This window comes from Pseudochaenichthys georgianus, chromosome 3 (assembly GCF_902827115.2).
Source record: "Pseudochaenichthys georgianus chromosome 3, fPseGeo1.2, whole genome shotgun sequence".
Taxonomy (NCBI): Eukaryota; Metazoa; Chordata; class Actinopteri; order Perciformes; family Channichthyidae; genus Pseudochaenichthys; species Pseudochaenichthys georgianus.
The window spans coordinates 10,338,306-10,359,941 of NC_047505.1; the positions used below are offsets into that span (position 1 = coordinate 10,338,306).

The 21,636-nt window shown below is 40.3% G+C and overlaps 2 protein-coding genes and 1 long non-coding RNA gene across 3 annotated transcripts; 1 reads left to right on the forward strand and 2 right to left on the reverse strand.

Moving 5' to 3' along the window:
* Positions 1–479: 479 nt before the first annotated feature.
* LOC117443492 (uncharacterized) lies at positions 480–1,068 on the reverse strand. The gene is made up of 3 exons (XR_004551678.1): positions 1,025–1,068; positions 756–903; positions 480–534 (listed from the first exon to the last, which is right to left on the reverse strand). It is a non-coding gene; the product is annotated as an uncharacterized lncRNA (long non-coding RNA).
* Positions 1,069–14,622: 13,554 nt separating this feature from the next.
* On the forward strand, positions 14,623–18,296 carry LOC117441896 (uncharacterized). The gene is made up of 4 exons (XM_034077917.1): positions 14,623–14,910; positions 16,908–17,214; positions 17,499–17,663; positions 18,040–18,296. Exons 1-4 carry the CDS (start codon positions 14,623–14,625, stop codon positions 18,294–18,296), a joined length of 1,017 nt encoding a protein of 338 aa, XP_033933808.1.
* A 1,003-nt stretch (positions 18,297–19,299) lies between these two features.
* On the reverse strand, positions 19,300–21,130 carry LOC117442989 (uncharacterized). The gene is made up of 2 exons (XM_034078951.2): positions 20,635–21,130; positions 19,300–20,476 (listed from the first exon to the last, which is right to left on the reverse strand). Exons 1-2 carry the CDS (start codon positions 20,824–20,826, stop codon positions 19,409–19,411), a joined length of 1,260 nt encoding a protein of 419 aa, XP_033934842.1. The 5' UTR covers positions 20,827–21,130; the 3' UTR covers positions 19,300–19,408.
* Positions 21,131–21,636: the final 506 nt, after the last annotated feature.

Consider the following 21,636-nt stretch of genomic DNA (forward strand, 5'->3'; position numbering starts at 1 on the left):
TACAATTCATAAAATATTCTAAAAAAGGTTAAATATGGATAACATTTCTTCTACTGTCTGCAAGCTGAATCAAGAGATGTAATACACACTCCCTTTTATTTATTTTTCACAATTCAATTAATTACCTGTGCCTTGATGAAGAATTGTTTTTATAAAATTCAAATGAATAAGCAAGGTGCTCATATTCAAAAATAAAATGGTTAAATTCAACCTTTTTTCTTCTTATCTTATTAAAAATAGGCCATTCAAATGTTTTTACTGTGATAAATATGTCACCATTGTGCCTGGCCCTTGCATAAGTAATGAATGTGTTCCACAATAGTACTGGGTAGAAGAAATCCATATGGTACTTTCCTAAAATATTAAATACTGCATTGTTGTTGCTTTGGACAGTCAAAATTATCCTGCTACATTTTACACACTCACCTCGAGGACATGCAGCAGAGCCTCACTTGCATCTCTTAGCTTTTTTGGAGGAGCACGGAGAGGGGAACAGTGATGGCAGCACACGCAGGATCCTTATAGCCTGTTCAGCTGTTTGGAAAAATACATGACTTTTACAGAAATTGCAGGAGGTAAAATCTGAACAACAGTCTAGTACAGATGTGATGCTTTAAAAACATGAACATTCAACAAACAGTTAAACTCCATCGCAGATTAAAATAATGAAGCCAATACAACAGCATATGAAGTTGGCAGTAAACATGCCTTAATGTATGTCCAACTAACCCTGTTCACATAACATTATAACTTACCTTTGTCCATTCCTAATGGAGGTTTCAGCATCTTTTTCCATACGCCATAAAACTGCACCTTCTGGCAGAAGTCTTGCCATCTTTCCAACATTTCATCAATGCTGTGGCTGTTATCCTTGTCCAGAAGACGTCGAAGCTCACCCATTGCCTATGAAATATCCAAATTAAACCAAACAGAGATCGAAAACTATCACTTAGGAGGAGCGAATTGAAAAATAATACCTGTTAGTTATCACATTTTGACTAATGGATAGTTAATAATTACTCACATGTCTAATGTCCCTGAAACAAGGATATGCCTCAAGAATCTTCTGTGTTTGTTGTCCTCACGAGTGGCATCAGAATCAATGAATGCTCTTCTGGCTGCATACTCCAAATCCAAGAGCTGAGAGACAGACTCATAGTCAGGATTTTTCTTTTTATTATACCAAGCCTGAAGGGTCCTGTAGTGCTTGGCCATGGAAGCTCGGACTGTCAGTGTCTGGACTATCAATGTTTGTAGAACTGTTCGCTATAAGACACAAAATACATAATACTTTCAGAAACAGAATCAACTAGAAGGGCACACAAGAAAAACACGAGACATCATTTCCAAAACTGTACAAACTGCCTCCAGAATGGAAAAAAAAACACTTTTCCCTGGCCCATGATATACCCTTCCACAACATTTCATATTAAAAGCCTAGTTGTTTCTTACCTACAGTAATACACACAGCACCAAAAACATAACTTCCTTAGCAGAGCTAATGAATGTTTCTTGGTACATATGCAGAGCTGAGAGACCAACTCATAGTTAGATTTATTTTCCTTACACAGAGTCTGTAGGGTGCTGTTGGGATTGGACATGGTTGCTGGACTGTCAGTGTCTGGAGTATCGACTCCTGCATCTGTTTTAAGTGTAACTACAAAAACACAGATTTAGAATATCACAATATTTGAATGTTAATTGGTGATACAGGAGTCAGGAAGTAGGATTGTTACAACACATTTGAGTTTCAATGCTTTAGTCTCTATTTTGACGTCTCAAAAAGAAGTAAGCCCCAAGCACATATGGCAAGAGCACATCGACTCACACTTGATATATCTTATTTGACCAACATGCTTAAGGCGAGACACTACAGGTGAATAGGGTAATTTTTTAACTTAAAGATATCAGCTAGAAATGTCTCCAGTTAATTACTTACAATAAGGCAATTATTAATTAATAGCATGTTTAAATATGCAAATGATTATCTCATTAAATATGCACATATTTGAATACATTTCAGGAACACAAATCTGAACTTTGGATAAAGCCAGGTTCAAAATGCTTGTTTCATTTTGTAGTCATATTAGTATCTAAGGCTTTTACAGAAGGGATTTTGGATATCTCTTTTTATCACTCCATAAATCAGAAACTACTGTCAACAGCCCTAAATATCCATTTTCGCCATGTTTTTAGGTATACAATGTTGTATAATTCAGGCTATGAATGATATATGAACAAACCCTTCTGTAAAAGCCTTCATAATATTGATAGGAATATAACTGGAAGGTTTGGGTCTCTAAGTGCTACTGAAGTTGAAATGTCGAACTCAGAGTAAGAGAAGAAGAAACTCATTTGAGAAAACGACCTTTAAAGATTGCAGTGAGGCGCTAGCTAAACCCTCCTGTTTCTTGATGACAGCTTGCGCCTCGACGCACTCCGTGAAGGTATTTCAACTCGGCGCTTCTTTGAATGTCTCCCACCTGGACTGGTCTTTTGGGGGGATCTCACATTTTGCAATCTTTTGTATAGCTGAGCATACACAGTGACCTGGGACAAGACACATGAGTACAGCCTCAAAGCTCTATTACCAAATGCAGAAATTCAAATATCTATTGTAACCAACTGGATGCATTTCAACACTTACCCACAAAGTTTTCTTGCTGCCTCTGTCCTGCAGCATGGGGTAGTATTGAACTATTCTCTTTGCCATAGCTGTAACTTCTGGCTTTGAAGGGTATCTGTCTGAGTCTTTATCCCCCTTGCCCTCAGGATTGCAATCATACTTGTCATGGTGTTTCTTATGAGCCGGCATCTGAGGTCCTTTGACATTTGAAAGTCGCTCTCACAACCTTTCTTCGCCAATTCAAAGAACTGTTTTCGGACCTGCTCAAGTTCACTGTCAGTGTGCAACACATATTCTGGAGAGGATAACTTCACAACCTTTTCAGGGGTTTTGTACTCTGGAGGACATCCTTTCACAGGAGTGGATGTCTGTGGCAGGGGCGACTCATTAGTAGAAGCAGGATTCCCATTGGTTCGGAGTCTTTTAGGCAAGGTTCCTTTAAAATAAAAAAAGTAATGGTAAAAAAAAAAATCTTATTTTCCCCATTCATATTGAGACTCATTTCATTGAATTAGTTATGCAATGTAATTGAAAGACTGACCTCATGCAATTCTGCATGACATGAATGCCAAACCGCTTTTCTCCGAAAGAAGTTTTCTGGGCCGGGGAAAAGATCGCGCAGGTCCTCACGGGACAGGGTGCTCATAGTTCCTTCCTGATGTTTGCAGCTGTGAACAAATTCAAGGAGACATGTAGCGGGATTATAAATATGTTGAAATGATATTAGACTTCTAGTGCTGTAGTAATTTAAGACAACAAAACAACAAAGGAATAACACACACACAGAGACACACATTTAACACAACTCCTTTCACAGCTATAATACATTCATGAACTTGAGATATTTGTTTTAACAGATTTACACATACAGAAACATACATGATGCAATTTCATTCACATACATTCAAAAGGTGATGTAACTGCTGGTGGTAAAAAATACATTATTTTGACTAGCTCTAGTTAACAACCCTTAGTTGATTCCATAGTTTTATAACTATTTTTTGGGAATGTGCCATTCAGATGCATTTTTTCCAATGCAGTTAATCAATTACACAATCAAATTATATGATTAAAATTCAATTTTTCATACAAATATTCAAGTTGAGCAATTCATATTCAAATATAAATCATATTGAATGTCTAATGACATATTGATTTCCAAATTATTTAGTTTATTTAATGTTACACGAAATTCAACAGTGCACTGGGTCCCCAGCAATAACTTTAAACCCCCCAGGTGAGAAGTGAAATGAACTACCAGTTGTATAAATATGCTATGACAGGCAAAGAGCTAACATGCATTATAATTCATTGTTTTAAAACAGAACTAGGCTAATTGCTGACAACTACACACACAGCAGAGAGAGCCTAACTTACAGACCTGTTTTGTGCATCAACTACATTTAAAAATAAAAATAATATTAATTTCATACATTACCCCTTAAAATCGACAGCCACAGCATCAAGTTGGTCCATGCTGTTAGCTGACCTAGCTAGTTAGCTCGCCTCAGCTAACGTTAGCACTGCTATCCTAGCGGCTGGAAACTTCACACACAAAATAAAACATGTATCACTGAACGTGGATACTTAAAAACGCATGTCATGTCAACAACAAATATGAATTAAATGTCGAATATAGATTACTTACATGAAACAGGTCTTCAAACCAGGGGGAGTCAATGGTTAGGCGGGTCGTGACGTGACTCGTGTTCAGCTCCACTAACGGTCCACACACTACAGAGGGAGAATAACGCCGGAAGGTGGCAGTAATGCCTCAGGAAGCAGCCGAAGAAGAAAAAAATACCCGCGTGTTCTTTCTTTGATGAGCCCGCCTTGACGTGACCGGAGCTGGACGGAGCCTCGTGTGTGGACCATAGGTGTGGACTGAACAATCAAGACAACCGGATTACAGCAGGAAACTTCAATTTCGGTAAAGATTCAAATGTACCTTTTTTTTTTTTATTCATGCGTATTTTGGTATGCCCTAAATTGTAATGTTAAGTGATTTCCCTACACAATGAGCAATAACCTACAGAGACATATTGCTTGATGATCAGTAGCCTATCACCTTTATGATTTAAGATGTTTATATAGAATAAATGTTAATTTTCTACTGCTTTTCATTTCAAATTATTTACAATGCCTGTTTGCTGTTACGAAAAAAGTCAACATTTGGGATCAATAAAGTATATCAGCATCTTATCTTAGCTTAGAACTTAAACATATATGTTTTATGTTATTACCGTGGAAAAGGATCCCTTTTCATTTATTTTTTCCCGTCGCAGCATATAGCCTACTTACATACTTTAACTCCCTTAATAGCCTTCCACGGTTTTGTAACACACACACACACACACACACACACACACACCACACACACACACACACACACACACACACACACACCACACACACACACACACACACACACACACACACACACACACACACCACCACACACACCACACCACCACACACACACACACACACACACACACACACACACACACACACCACCCACACACACACACAACACACACACACATATATATATACCAAGCTATTTAAAAGATTTAACAGTTGTACAATTTAAAAAACCGTGTTTTACTTTGCTTTTGTTAAGAATATTATTCAATCTGATCTAATAAATAGTTCTTCATGTACATACAGTGTATTAGGCCTAAACTAAAACAATGTTTAAAGTTACTTCCTCAGGATATTGACAGTTTGTATCTATCTTCTCCAACAGAATCTGATCCTCTTCCAGTTACCTGTGTGGACTCTGAAACCTGCTCTCCCAGGATGATTTGGCGTTGTTTCATATGCTACATTTTTGTAGCATTGACTCTGAAAAAACGATTAGGTCACATTAATTCTATGCACAGTCGCAGCCCTGACTTTCGTGTGGTATGTGGCATTGATGGTTGTGCCAGTGAGTACCGGGTGTTTAACTCTTATTACTATCACATAAAGAGAACTCACGCACATCTTCTTCAAGACGAATGGGCAGAGGAAGGATTGACTCTCCAAGGCCAACCGGAAACACGTGAAATGATGGGCACAAACAACCAAACTACTGCGAATATCTCTGCAGCTGAAATGGTCTGTGCGACACAGGAACATTCTTCAGTGATCCAAGAGGGTTCAACCATCATCCCTCAAATGGTATGTCATAATTCGGTGTGTTCAGGCCATGTCTATATGTATATAAATCATATTGTTTAAACCGATCTTTCGTCCCCCATTAAAACATTTTCATGATGACCTGCAGAAAGTTAGAAAATGAAATTATTGTTCCCTCAGAAGTCTTGTTTCACAGCTAATGAAAAAGAGTGAATGAGTGTTAGCTATGTAAATATTCAACATGTTGTAATAGAGATGTTTTATACATATTAAGATAAATAGAGATATGTATCTGTTTCAGGTTGGGTTTCAAGAAGGTCGAGAGGGTCATGTGAACATGGACCTTTTCAAACAAGCAACTGCATTTCTTCTACAAGCTAGAGAAACCCATCGACTAACACAGGTAATTTAAACAGTTTTTCTCACAATGAATGACATGTCAATGCCAGCAACAAGTGTAACTGAAGTAAGCTTAAAAGGCACTCAATGCAGGATTTTCTACCAAAAAAAATGCATATACAAATACCAAATAATCCTTCTCAATCATTCTTATCACCCAATAGAAAGTGTGTGGCTGCCAACAAACTACACATCCTGCATAGCATGCCTTTTAAAATATAAAGAATTACCTAAAGTATGTGGAAGCAGCTGGAAATAATGGGCTGAATGGAATGTTATACTACAGTGTGTGGTTGACGTTTCAAAATCTAAACCAGAGATGGAACAATATATGATTTACAACAATAGGTTGATTTTGGTAAATTTCCATATTGATAATTATAAAGAGGTTTAACATCCCATTCTACCCCAAATCTAACTGTTGCATGTTCCGCACATTACCTAAAATGCATGTCCATTCCATTTTCTTGAGATTTGTTTTTCCCACTCCACAGAGAGCTGTCAACCACGTGGTGAATGGAGTACAGCAATATCAGGCGTCATTATTGGAGCACCTAAAACATCTAATAAGTAATGTGATTGAGAGACATCCGGGAGATCTGGATCAACTGAGGAGTGACGCAATGGGTATATTTGACCAGTTTGTTGACCCTTTCAATCAAGTTGCTACAACACATTTGCAGAATAAGACAATCAAAGAACTGCTTAAACCAGTTGAACCAGAGATTATCACCACAAAACATTCGGTATGTTATGTGAAAAGTGGAGACTCCAGAGTACTTGCCATTAAAAACCAGGGCTTTTATTATATTTCGTTGGTAAAAAGTTTAGAGCAGTTGCTGATGCATCCAAGAATTCTTGCAATGATTGAAGAGGGCCCAAAGCCATGCAAGAATGGTTTTGTTCATGACTTAATTGATGGGGACATTTTTAAGTCACATCCACTGTTTTTGAAATTTCCAACAGCATTGCAGTTCATTTTATATACAGATGAAATTGAATTGTGCAACCCACTTGGATCTCGGGCGACCAAAAACAAGTTGTTAATGATTTATTACACCTTAGGTAATATACACCCTAAATATAGATCAAGACTTTCTGCCATTCGCCTGCTTGCTATGGTTAAAACCAAGGACCTTTCAGGTTGTGGTATAGATAAGATATGAGAGAATTCATCAAGACCTTATTGAGCTGTATAATGGTGTTGAGGTTGTCACTGCAAATGGTCCGATGACAGTTTATGGGGCGCTTATGGCTGTGTATGGCGACACTCCAGCTCAACACGAAGTGGCTGGATTTAAAGAAGGCGTGGGGTTTGCCTACAGTAAATGTGAATGCAACTTTGAAGACATGCAGGGACAATTTAATGAAGAGCTGTTTGTTAAAAGGACCATGGCAAGTCATATCAGACAATGTGCTGATATTGAAAAGGCAAGCACTGACTTTCTCAAAGAAAATCTTAAAACAACATATGGTATAAACAGGAGAAGCAAAGTTACAGAATCTCCTCATTTTGATTTAATCAATCAAATGCCACAAGACATTATGCATGTCATTCTCGAAGGTGTTGCTCCATATGAAATCAAATGTGCTTTAAAGCATCTTGTACTTTCAGGTCTTATGAATTTAGACACATTTAATAGTGCAATAATTAGTTTCCCTTATTCTCCTGTGGATGCAAGGGATAAGCCATGCCCCATATCTGTAAATACGCTGTCATCAAATGACAATAAACTGAAACAGTCTGCTGGGCAGATGCTGATCTTGTTGAAGATCCTGCCATTTCTCATTGACACAGTTGGAGAAAATGAATACACAAAAATGCTGCTTGAGTTATTAGAGATTGTCAAAATTCTGTGTTCACCTATTATTGCTCTTTCAACTCTCTCAAGGCTAAAGCTTCTAATAGAGAAACACCTAAAACATTTCAAACAACTTTTTCCAGATGTAAATATCATACCTAAGCAGCATTACCTTCTGCATCTCCCCTCCCAGATAAAAGCACTCGGCCCTACAGTGAGGCATATGTGTATGCGCTTTGAGTCAAAGCATTGTTTTTTCAAGCAGTGGGCTTTGAAAAGTAGTTTTAAGAATATTTGTAAATCCCTTGTGAAGCACAACCAACTATACGAATGTAGCCTGAATGTTCATGAGAAACATCCAATTATTTCAGGTGAATTTGAAATGGGCCCAGTCTCTGAGGTGAAAAATGTTAACTATGTTGAAGGAAAAATTAAAGACTTCTTTGGAATAGAGCAAGTTGAATGTATTGTTTCAGTACCGTGGATTATGCAATATGGAAATAAGTATACATGTGGAAAGACTTTGGTTATTTATAATGTCAACAATAACATTCCAGAGTTTGGACTTGTGAAAAACATTTATATTGTAAATACGTCAATGTACTGTTTTGAATGCCAGCCTCTCTCTACAGTTGAATGGAATGATCATTATTTAGCTTATGAGGTGGAAGTTCCCTCCCTAGCTCAAGCCAATTTTTTGGTAGATTCTGAACAACTTATTGATTATACAGCATATTGCTATTTGACCTACAACAACACCAAGTACATTCCAATTAAATATGATCTGACAGATATCATTGCGCATCACTCCCTTCATACAATGTGAGTTTGTGAAGATTGCCAATAAATGACACTGTTCCACATTGTATTAGCCCTGTATTCTGATGTGACTGATGCACTGTATTCTGATGTGACTGATGCACTGTATTCTGATGTGACTGATGCACTGTATTCTGATGTGACTGATGCACTGTTTTCTGATGTGAGTTTTTCCAATAAAAATGTGTTTTCTAAAAACAAGTAATGGTTATTTCTTGAAACAAGATAATCCATCTTTTACAAACACCACAGGAGCTTATATAAATCAGCAAGTCTTGTGACATGTCAAAAAAACTTGTTTCACCTGAGATACAACTCAAAATAAGATATTTTCAAGAGTATTTGACTTAACAAGACACTTAAGATGCAATGTCTAAAAACAAGACATTATATCTCACTGCATTGTTACTACTTAAGTTAGTATGTCTTATATCAAGTGTAAAGACGTATTCTGACTTGAAATTAGACAAATATACTTAGTAAGATTTTGAGTTTTTGCAGTGTAGCTGCCTAAAACGCAGCCATTCTATCTCTGAGCCTGATTTCCTAGCCTTTGCCCAGGCCTTGTTTCTCTCATGAAGGAGACTAGACAGCTCAGCAGAAAACCAAGGATTGTCTCGTCCCTTTACTCAAAATGTACGCAGGGGTGCATGTCTATCAATGATCTCCATAAAACCAAGATAAAAATAAGACCATGCGGTTTCAACATCAGCACACAGATCGATTGTACCCCAATCAAAATCAAACAGATCATGCACAAAACCCTGCTCCACAAAATGTTTTATGTCTCTCTTGATGATAATGCGAGGTTTAACCTTTTGGACCTTAGTGTCCCTAATTGTGGCTACAACACAGTGATCGCTCAGATCATTTGCAAATACTCCCACAGAAGAATATTTATGGGGAACATTAGTTAAAATGAGATCAATTAGGGAGGATTTATTAGGGGACTTAATATTTGGGCGAGTAGGACTGTCCACAATCTGAGTAACATTTAAAGAGATACAAAGGTTTTTAAAATCCTCTGACACTGCAGTTAACCAGTCCCAGTTAAAATCTCCAAGTAGGACTATTTCCTTGTAGTCTAGTTGTGATAAAAGATTTGCTAGTGAAGACAAGGAGTCTTTGACAGCTGAGGGGGGTCTGTAGCAGCCCACCACCATGACCTGTTGACCCTTTGCCACTTCTATATTTAAGGCTAAAAATTCAAATTGCTTACTGATCGATTTGGAAATTAATGTGGTTACACTGAACTTATTCTTAACATAAATTGCAACGCCACCACCTTTATTAGGCCGGTCGGTACGATACACATTACAACCATTTAAGGCAATGTCAGAGGCCAAAATAGACTTATTTAGCCATGTTTCAGATAAGACAATGACGTCAGCGTCAGTCAGATTTTGCCCAGATACGGACAAAATCTAGTTTACCTAACAGACTGCGCACATTCAAGTGGATGAAACCCAACCCAGACCTAGCTTTAAAATCAGTTTTATCAGTATTACCAGCAGAGTGCGCTGTTGTAATTTCCAGCTCAATCCACTAGGGATAGCTGTTGCAAAACTGACCTCTTTTTAACAAGAAGAAGCTTATTTCCTTAAAAATGGGAAGAAAATTAGAATATGGTTAAACAACACAGCCCATAACTGCCAAAACACATTTGCAAACAAGAATATTCAAAAGAAACCCAATACACACTTGCAAACAATAATATCTCAAAAGAAACCCATACACACTTGCAAGCAGAAATACTTCCAAAACCAGACTAATACAAATACCAACCTTCCGATAAGTTACCAAAAGATAACCTGTCTATTTTATAGTTCCAACTCTGCGAAGAAATATGATTTGTCCTTCTCAATATGGAGTGCCTAGCCTCATGTGAGTGTGACTGAGTGTGTAAAAACAAACGGAGTACTTTCAATTAGCATTTCACGAAATGGCGACTGCCATGTGGCTTATTTTCAGCATGAGGGCAAGACAAGATGGCAACTGATTTTCCAACCTTTAACCTGAAGAACAAAGGGATTTGAAAACACACCTCGTGTCTCTCACAGGGGAGTTTGAATAATGGAGAAAATTCAACACAAAACAACACTGCAGTTTAAAATAACATTTCTATCTAGTTTACTATGAAAATGGGCTTTATATTATTGATATCATCACTTAAAGTTAGGAACCCTTACGCATAAGCCATAAAGCTATCTGCGTAATATTTGACTTTGTAGTTCACTATTGGTCAACTGCTGCCATTTAGACACGTTAGGTGGGAGTAATATGGAAACCTATCAGCGACTATTAAATGACCGTCGTCAATTTAACGTAATGCTGCTGTAACTCCAAATACCGTATTCCACCCACAACATCTTGGTTGAAAATAGAACAGTTATGACCACTGATAAAGGCTTACACCTTAATCAAGCCTTTTCCTCAAAAAGGACTTTTTAAAATAGTTCTCAACTGTTCGACTAGCACTGACTTCAGTTACTTAACCCTGGGTTAACTCGCTATGCCTTGTTGGTTTTAAATTACTCAGTGCTTAACTGACTCGCTATGTTTCATAGATCTTAACAAAAATCGTTAAATGGACATATATATCCTTACGTCATAGGCTAACTAACTACTAACGTAACAAGAGACACCTACATGAAAACACAACAAGACACCTACCCGAAGTACAATGGCCTCACACATTTATATTTTAAAATATAACACACACACAAATTAATAGCATGCAGGGTTAAATGTAAGAAAAATAAGAAATTTGAACTCACCCTGCTTGTGACAAAGCAACGCCCCGTAAAGCAATAATGGCAGCAGTACCTGCCGAGATTAAAACTCTTATGGAGGACAACCCAGAAATAGATCACATAAACACACAGACATGGGAGCGTCATTTGGCCCATAATTTTTGCAAATTTAACAAACAACTCACAAAGAATAAAACAGAGAAAGAAGAGTTGAGAGTGCAACTCCTCCGTGCTCAGCTAGAAATAGCCCGTAAAACAGTTCAGAATGAGAAAAAAGGTGTCAAACAGCTGATTGTTCATCCGATGGCGCCAGCAGAGCAGACACCGGGGCCGCACAACCTACAAGGGGGTTTTCCCCACCCAGGTCCGTCATATAACCAGCCCCAATATGGCTACAATAATGGTTTTCAGCAACAGAGGGGCGGGTTCAGAGGCACAGCTAAAGGTAGAGGAGGGTTTGGAACAGCTCCTGGAGGGAACCAATATCAGCAGAAGGGGTGCTTCACCTGTGGACAGGCTGACCACTGGTACCAGCAGTGCCCACAGGGATCCCCACCACAGAGAGGGCGGGGACAAGGGGGACAGAGAGGGCATGGACAAGGGAACAGATCAGACATGCAGTATGTCCAGAAGCCCCATGAGGCAGCCACACAGGCCCAGCACCAAGACCAAGGTCACAATGCACCCAACGCGATGGCCGCCCCCTACGGCCAGTTTGTCCAGAACGAACAAGACTATAACCCACCATAATGAGGTCCCCCAGAGAACTCTGAATGTATGGGCTTAGCGGATCCATACATGGACATGACTGTAAAAAACTCGAAGTTGCCATTCCTTGTTGATTCAGGAGCTAGATATTCAACTATCAACTCCCCCATCTTCAACACGTGCAAATCAAGGAATAGTCTCAGTCATAGGGTTTTCAGGAGAAATAGAGTAAGTACCGCTCTCTACGCCATTAAACACCAGAATAGCAGGCCAGATATTTTTCCATCAGTACGTTCTGGCACCCCAAAGCCCGGCTAACCTCATGGGAAGGGATGTTCTTGTCAAAGCTAACGCCTCCATCCTCTGTTCCCCCGACGGACTAATAATATCGTTCCCAGATGGCACTCGCCTCAATTGTTCATTATTCAACATAAAGACAGGTTCTCAAATGATGTTGGCCCAATCCATTGAAGCAGAAGCAACTCAGTATGCCACTATATACTGGGGGTTGCTAGACCGGCCCCGAGATAATATACCAGGACTATTTTCCATTTTTCAACAATGGAAGCCGTGGATTAACCTCCTCAGGCCTTATGGTTCCCCTCCAGACCGATGCTAAATTATGATAGAAAAGACGACCAAAGTTATGAATATGCGTATGAGACAGATGTGTCTATGTCCGTTTGGGATGTAACCACAACCAATTTATTTGTGGGACAAGCGGAGGTGGCTGCATCTGTTGAACTCACTGATGAACAACACTATTGGTACCGTATGTCAGCTGAAGCTACACCACACATTTCATTAGCTATCAGGAAGGGCTATGAAGCTAAGGAACTTGGTCCTATGGTCAAAACACTGCTAGAAGTTGAGGATTGGGAACCAACACAGATAGCAGCACTCACATACTCTCCCTCACACAAAGCTTATGCTCTAAAAATCTGCACTCAAGAATGCATCTTCATGGAGAGACACGAAGTGGATAGACATCATGGTAGGGAGAAGACTGACCATTCATTCACTGATGACATGTTGCGTGACCTCCCACCTGACCTGTGGTCATCTGACTCTCATGACGTAGGTTTCTGCTCAAAGGCTGCACCAATAACATTTGAGGTGAGCAGCTCTATGCCTGTACACCTATCACAGTACCCTGTTAAACCACAGGCCAAAGGGGGTATCAGCAAGGCAGTTGAGGGACTAAAGAGAGCGGGGTGTTGGAACCCTCACAAAGCGAGTGGAATACTCCAATACTCCCGGTATCAAAACCTAGCGGGGAGTACATAATGGCTCATGATTTGAGGACCATTAATGCTATCACCACTATGGCTCTGATACCCGTTCCTAACCCATACACAGCTATCTGTAATATCTCACCTGAACATACATGTTTCACCTGTATTGACCTGGCCAACGCTTTCTTCTGCATACCTCTAGCAGAGAGTATGAGACCTATTTTTTCATTACAATGGGCGGGGAGAAACTGCAATACACAAGACTACCAAAAGGCTTCAGTCTGTCTCCAGGAATATTTAACAAAATACTCAGGGAACAGCTAGACGGCATTTCATTGCCAGAAGGGGTGGTATTGATACAGTATGTCGATGACCTTCTCATTGCAGCACCCTCCGCAGCCTCTTGTTTAGAGGCCACCAGGAACCTACTGGTTCGCCTCCACGCAACAGGGTTCAAAGTCTCTAAGAAAAAGTTACAATGCACCCGTAAAGAGGTGACATTTTTGGGCAGAGTAATCTCTCCAGCAGGTACAGGCATGTCAGCAGCACATCAGGAAAACATTTTAAACCACCCCAAACCCAAGACAGTCAAAGACATGCTATATTTTATGGGTCTCACAGGCTACAGCAGACACTACATCACAGAGTATAACCTAAGAACAGCTGTACTAAGAACACTGATCAATGAGAAAGGCATGCGCAAACTCACTGCCACACTGAACTGGACACAAGCTGCAGAAGCTGCGTTCATTTCTCTCAAACAGTCCATGTCCCAGGTCACCTCTCTCGCTGCTGCATCTTATGCATTACCATTTTTCCTTGATATTTCTGAAAGTGAAAACACAGTAAATGGTATTCTATTTCAGAAAAAAGGGGGATGTAGGTCAATACTGATGTACATTAGTATCACACTGGACAGAGTGGAGAACAGAGAACCTCCATGCACGAGACATGCAGCAGGTACACCACGCATCTTGAACAATATTTCACACATTGTGATGAGACACCCATTGACAGTACTGACAACACATAGCATTGTCTCTTTTGTGTACTCAAGTGCATTCACAATGACTTCCACCAGACAGACCAGGTTAGAGAAAACTCTGACAAAAGCACACATCACCTACACACATGAAGGAGTTAACAGCGCAGGCACCATGGTTAGCGGAGAACCCCATAGGTGTGAGGAAAGAATCATCCAGGATGTGAAGCTAAGAATAGATCCCAGAGACGAGCCTATGTCACATGCAGAAAACTTGTTCACAGACGGCTGTTGTTTCAGACACCCCACCAACGGGCTCCAAGCGGCCTACGCAGTGGTGGGTCAAACAGCGGAGGGACAGTTTGAGGAAAGAGCAACAGGAAAATTAACAGGGAAAGTCTCAGCACAGTTGGCAGAAGTAATGGGAGTCATTGCAGCATTCGAGCTATCAAAAGAGAAAGAGGTAAACATATATACTGACTCAGCATATGTTCATGGTGTCATACATGTGGAAATGCGCCAGTGGATGAGAGCAGGATTTATAACATCCACCAATACCCCCATCAAACACGAGAAAGAGATCAAAAGGCTTGCAGAAGCAGTAATGTTACCCAAAAAGCTAGCTTTACTCAAGTGCAAAGGTCACAGCACGGCAGACAACTACTTGACTTGGGGTAACAATGCAGCAGACAAAGCAGCTAAAGCCAAAGCATGGTATACACCATGGTTTCAAATGCTTGTTGCAAAATCTGCTGACTTACTGCCCGCAGTAACAGATGATACTCTTAAAGAAGCTCAAGCAGCAGGGTCGCCTCAAGATAAAACAGTAGTGTTTTGCAGTTGCTAGCAGCTTATTGGGATTTTATGCTAGACAGACAGGCATTGGTTTGATATAATAAATTAAGCATTATTGTTAGTTAAGCATGTCAGCCTGAAGCCCCACTTCTTGTCTCTCTCTAACTCATAGCAGATGGCTGCACTAAAGAAAAGGGCACAGAGAGGAAACCAGTTGTAAGATGTTTAAAAGTTAATTAAACATAATATATGCTTAAATGCATTTCAAATAAGTTGTGTTGAGTTGTGTTGGAGTTTGTGTTATTCTACATTTTGACACCAAGATTTTCTGATTTTACTGCAAATGTATATCGGTTCCAAATATCGGTTATCGGTCTCCTTGATTACTAATAATCGGTATCGGTATCGGCCTTGAAAAAGCCATATCGGTCGATCCCTACTACGCGCCCTATCTAAAACCATGCATGAACAATCAGGGATCAACAATCCTATGGAGGAATGGATGACAAACATGTTTGGTAAATGGAAAAGTTTAATAATGTCTCTTCTAGTTTCTGTGGCTACTTTTATTGCACAAGTCCTGTTTCTCGCTTGAGGCCAGGAAAAGGCTAGTCACTGTGACCTTTTTACCTGTGCTGGACTATGGGGATCTGGTCTATATGAATGCACCTGCCAATTACCTGAGCAAATTGGATGCTGCGTATCACAGTGCTCTGAGATTTGTCACAAATTGTAAAGCACTTACACATCACTGTACACTGTATACCAAGGCAGGTTTACCATCACTCTGTACGGAGGCTCAGTCATTGGTACACGTTTATCTATAAAGCTTTGTTGGGTAAACTCCCGTATTATATCTGCTCTCTGATAACACAGAGAGTTGCAAGCAGCTATTGTCTGAGGTCACATGATGTAGTCTTGTTAGATGTGCCAAGAGCAAGGACTGTCTTAGGTAAGACAGCTTTTATGTGCGCAGCTCCACTTGCTTGGAACAATCTTCAGCAAGAATTGAAACTGAGCAATCTCATTCCTCTGCATGTTTTCAAAGCTAGGCTAAATGAAATGCTTGCTGATACAATGGGCACTTGTAAATGTCTATAACTATGTATCCTGTAAATATAATGAATAATGTCCTTTATTGTTTTATGTTTCATGTGGAACCTATATGCTGCAGGTCTCCCTTGAAAAAGAGATCTATGATCTCAATGGGACCAATCTGGTTAAATAAAGGTTTGAAATGAAATGAAAATTGCCATTTTGGTGACATGTGGTTGTTGTTGTGTGCCTTGTATCCGCTCATTTTATGTTATGGCGCGTTTCCACTGCAGCGGGTAGCTCGCTTTAAGCGCGCCGAGCCGTGCGGGGCCCGTTTTTGGTTGCGTTTCCACTTGGCCTGGTTTTGGCCCGAGGCTACTTTTTCACCCTTTTTCTGGCCCGACTAAATCGTGGTTCTATCGAGGCCAACAAGCGGGGCCAACAACCGGGCGGAATATGCTAAACTAGTGACGACTGCTGATTGGTCAGAGAAAATCGTCACAATTCTCGCGCGACTTAATCCCTAGTGTCGCATATATTAAGGGACGCTTGCAGCATTTGTGTAAACCTAAGAAAATGACAAAGAAAAGCATACCGTGGTCGATTGACGAAGTTACGACGTTCCTCCAGTTAATTGCAGATGATAAAATCCAGCGGGAGCTCGACGGCACAACTCGCAACCTAAAAGTTTTTCAGGAGGTCTCTGCACTGTTGTCCGAACGCGGATTCTCAAGGACTTTCCAGCAGTGTAGGGAAAAACTGAAAAAGCTTAAGAGTGAGTATAGAGCCGTGAAGGACCACAACGGCCGGAGTGGTTCCGATAGGAAAAGCTGGAAGTGGTTCGACCTGTTGGACGCTATTTATGGCCATAGACCGGCCAACGTTGGGAGGGAGGGAGGCCTGGACTCTGCAACCGCGTTACTGGAGTCCCTGCATGGTAAGTCTTTGCTAACGCTCTGTTATTTGCTTGAAAGCGTTGTGTCCCTATCTATTCTAAAGCTCACTTCTAACAAACAAGTATTTTATCCTTACATTTATGTTCGACAACCCATGCTTTTATGGAGCTACATAGCTAGCTAAGGCAGATAGCATTAGCTAGAGCTATTGTTTGCTAACACCACATGCGCCATTGTTTAGGTTCTTCTTTTCTACAGTTGTTGTTGCTATTTAGTATTGTTCTACAGTAGTTCGTGGAATTAACAAGTCATGTTGCTGTTCTAGATGATGCCATTGTGACTAGTGAGGAGGAACAGTCCCGAACACCGGGTGGTGGCAGTGTTCCGTCCTCAACATCAGAACGGATCTCAACTCGACCACAGACACCAGCCGAGGAGGAATCGACACCAACGCCGAGTGCCATCACGACACCGCAGCGTGTGGTTCTAGGTAAGAAATAGGCATGGCAAAACGACTAGAATTGTGACTTTTTTTTAAACTTTAGATCATCCATCGTCATTAAGTAAAATAAGCTATACCACTGTGTGGAAATGCTCTGTTACAAACTAGCTAGTCAGCAGCTAGCACAATTGTGTGTGTGACATCCTATTATATACATATATTTATAATCATTATCAACAGGCTGGACATAATGTAATTCACTTTCACAATTATTGTAAACATCTAGGGCATAACTGTCTTTAGTTCATCCTTACTGTTGTTCTGCTTATACATTTTATTATATCCTTGTGTGACCTGTACCTGTCCTGTGTTTTTCATTGTTATTGCTAATTCTTATTGCTATAATTATCTTATCGTCATACAGGCAAGAGGAAACGAGGAGGAGACGAGCACCTAGCACAGCAGGCACGGCACCATGAACAGAGCCTGGCCCAGGTGGATCGGCACTGGCAGCTGACCATGGAGGCTGTTGCCCGGACGAGGGAGGAGGAAATGGCCTTGAGAAGGGAGGAGAACGCTCAAACTCATGCGTTTAACCTAGCCTTCCTGCGCACTCTCGGCCAGGTTCTAGGGGGCAGCCGACGTGGCCCGTCTCCTCAGGAAGACGAACCACCTCTGTAATTTTAATATTATTCTGTTTCATCTCTCTTGTTTTTGTTAATTCTTGTTTATTTCTTATCTTTCCTTTTTTATATATATATATAATGCCATATCTTTTTATGCTGCTGCAATACAAACATTTTTTTTTTTTTTATTTGTACAATGCCATGCCTTTTTATGCTGCTGCAACAAATATATATATCTTTTTTATTTCTATTGTACATGCCATGCAAAAAACACTTCCCAAATTGGGATTCAATAAAGTACTTCTCATTTTATCTCTTGTTGATAAATGCATCATCTGATTTCCTGCCATAATCTGATTAACAAACTGATTTTCGTGAGCATGTAAACAAAGTCACTGGGTTGCCACTCACACACAAAATTACAGTTTTGGAATCCAATCAAACTGAAATGTACAATTAAAGGGCTTTAAATCAGCAGAACAAAAACTCAGATTCACATGATGTAGAAGTTATAGGCCTATATTTTTCCTAAATAAAAATAGGCTACAACTAATACCATTACTAATAATATTTGTGGATCTTTAAAAAAAAACAATATCACTCAAACAATTGTAAAAATAGCCCAATTAAGATCTAAACATGCAATAAGAAACACCATCAGTTAGGAAAAAGCCCATAAGATAAAAGTTAATTGTAAGAGATTTAAAGCAAGAAATTGAGTTTGCCTGCTTGAGGTCCTCCTAAAACATTTGGTAACTGACATTACTTAAAGTAAAAGATTTCCTTTTACAAATAAACTGGAAGGGGGTATTTAGAAAAAAACAGAAAGAGAAGGGGGATAAGAGATGATTTGTATTTATGTTTACTTTCATATTTGCGCAAATGTTCTTATTACGGGAAGTACTTACTGGTGCTTGAAAATCAAATATTTACTAAATAGTCAATTCTGATAACATTTTTTTGTTTAAATCATTTGACAAACACATATGTGAAAGAGAAAAAAAGATTTATTTATGTTCAATACAATGTAGTAATAATAAAAACAAATGGCACTAGCCTTAATGGCCCACAATCTTTCAATGTCGTGTTTATAATTACAAACACAAGAAATGTATATCACTGATGTTATGAACCAAAACATTGAAGTTTCCTGTATACAATGAATATTTAGCTATTCAGGTAGCGCATCAACCCCTGTCGTATTTCAGTGCCCTCCTCCTCTGCACCTTGAGCGACTGCTACCCCAGGCTCTGCTGCTGCTGGTGCATCCCACCCATCATCATAGGCCTCTCCATGACTCTCGCAGAGGTTATGCAGAGCACAGCATGTCAGCACCATCGATTTAACAAGTTTCACATCACAGTCATTTCTTTTCATGAGGCAACGCCACCTTCCCTTCAGTCTACCAAAAGCGTTTTCTACCACTACCCGTGCGCTGCAAATTTTCTTGTTGTAGATCACATGTTCTGCTGTCAGCTGTCCATTGTCAGGGAACGTTTTTATGAGCCAGCTTTGCAAGGGATAGGCATTGTCTCCCAGGATGTAATAGCCAGCATTCACCCCACCAATGTTCCTGGTGCAAGGTGGAAAGTAGTTACCACGACTGGCTAACTCCCACAATGAGGACAGCCTCAAAACCCGAGCGTCATGCAAGCTCCCAGGCATTCCTGCAAACACATTCCAGAAATGTCCCTTTCCATCTACAACTCCTTGAAGGATGATGGAGTGCCAGCCTTTCCGGTTGAAATAGTCACAGTGGTATTCCTGTGGTGCCAAGATGGGTATGTGTGATCCATCAATAGCACCTACACACTGAGGGAGCCCCCACCTGTTCTCAGTGTAGGCAGCCATTTCTGCAAACTTCTGCCGGTCTGGTGAACGAATTAGTTCCGGTACTAACAACGCCTCTGCAGCAGCACAGAGGTCTTGCACACACCGGCACACAGTAGTCCTGCTCACTCCGAAAAGATGTCCAATGCTTCTGTACTCTGAGCCGGTCGCAAGCTTCCACAGTGCGATGGCCACCCTTTTCCTTAAAGGTATACACTCACGGAATGGTGTGTCCTGTCTCTCCATCGCTGGCCGCAGTTTATTGCACAGGTAGACGTAGGTTTCCTCAGACATCCTGAAGTTCTCCACCCACTGAGTGTGTGTGAAAGATGGAACAATCACACCCCACCACTCGGTTGCTCGGTCAAGCATCCAAACACATGGTCTGCGGTGGCAACCTAACTTCTGAAATACACAAACAAAAGCATACATATTTTAATACGTAAAAGTGGTAGCTACAATTAATTAAATACTTGAAACACTTTTGTCATATAATGAGCGTGAAACACTTTGGTCGTATACTGAGCGTGAAACACATTGCTAGTTAGCTAACGTTAGCTTACCGAGTAGCGTTGTCGTTGAGTCGTCCTGGAGTAGTCTCTGCCACGTTGTACGATTGCCATAAGTCTCCCCTCAGCTTCTTCTGTATTCCGTCTTGCTATAAGCAGCCTTTTCCGAAACAAAGTTTTCCTTCTTGCTGTGATAAAAAACCACATACCAAGAAGCAAGGACACGATGGCTTCCACATGCTCCATTGTTGTTGTGTGAGTTGTGTCGCATTGAAGATGACCTCACGGCAGTTGTATGCAGCGTCGCTCCGCCCGCCAAAAAGCTGATCGCCCCGCCTACACTGTGTTACTATAGTAACTACCCCAGTTCCTAAACTGTAATGGAAACGCAGCATTAAAGTGAGCCGGACCTAATAAGGCCAAACCAAACCGAGCGAGGCCTGCAGTGGAAACGCGCCATTAGACTCATCAGTTCCACCCTTGAGGGAAAAGCTGCCTCTTCCCCTTCGTACCAAATGCCCTTGTTGGCTTACGCGTCAGAGGGGGAAGAGCACGAGGATTCAGCCGACAGGGACGAGTTTTTTTAACATATTTTCGTCTCCATCCACTGTCATAAGAAGTTGTTATGGTGGACTGTTCCTAAAGGTTTAAAGGTGCTCTAAATCCCAGCGACTGATGGATTTATATAAAGGTTGGGGAACAGACAGTAGAAAAGAATGACCGTGGTTAGGTTTCAAATGCTGTGTATAAATTGATCTCTGAAGGTGAGATCAAAAAAGGGATTAAAGCAAACAGATATTGTTCTAAACTGTATTAAAGTAAACAGGTATTATCTTGAACTGTATTGAAGTGAACATGTATTATTTGGGACTGTTTTAAAGTAATCCTATATATATATATAAACCTTCTTACATACACTTTCCCAGACACCCTGACACACACACACACACAATACACTCCCTGACCAAGATATCAACACACACACATACACTTTCCCAGACACCCTGACACACACACAATACACTCCCTGACCAAGATATCAACACACACACACAT

Coding starts and splice junctions, on each gene's coding strand:
- LOC117442989 (XM_034078951.2), bottom strand. CDS start 20,826: ATGGAGCATGTGGAAGCCATCGTGTCCTTGCTTCTTGGTATGTGGTTT. Junction 20,477..20,634: donor CTCAACGACAACGCTACTCG/GTAAGCTAACGT, acceptor TGTGTATTTCAG/AAGTTAGGTTGCCACCGCAG.
- LOC117441896 (XM_034077917.1), top strand. CDS start 14,623: ATGGTTAGCGGAGAACCCCATAGGTGTGAGGAAAGAATCATCCAGGAT. Junction 17,215..17,498: donor GTTACTGGAGTCCCTGCATG/GTAAGTCTTTGC, acceptor TTGCTGTTCTAG/ATGATGCCATTGTGACTAGT. Junction 17,664..18,039: donor ACCGCAGCGTGTGGTTCTAG/GTAAGAAATAGG, acceptor ATCGTCATACAG/GCAAGAGGAAACGAGGAGGA.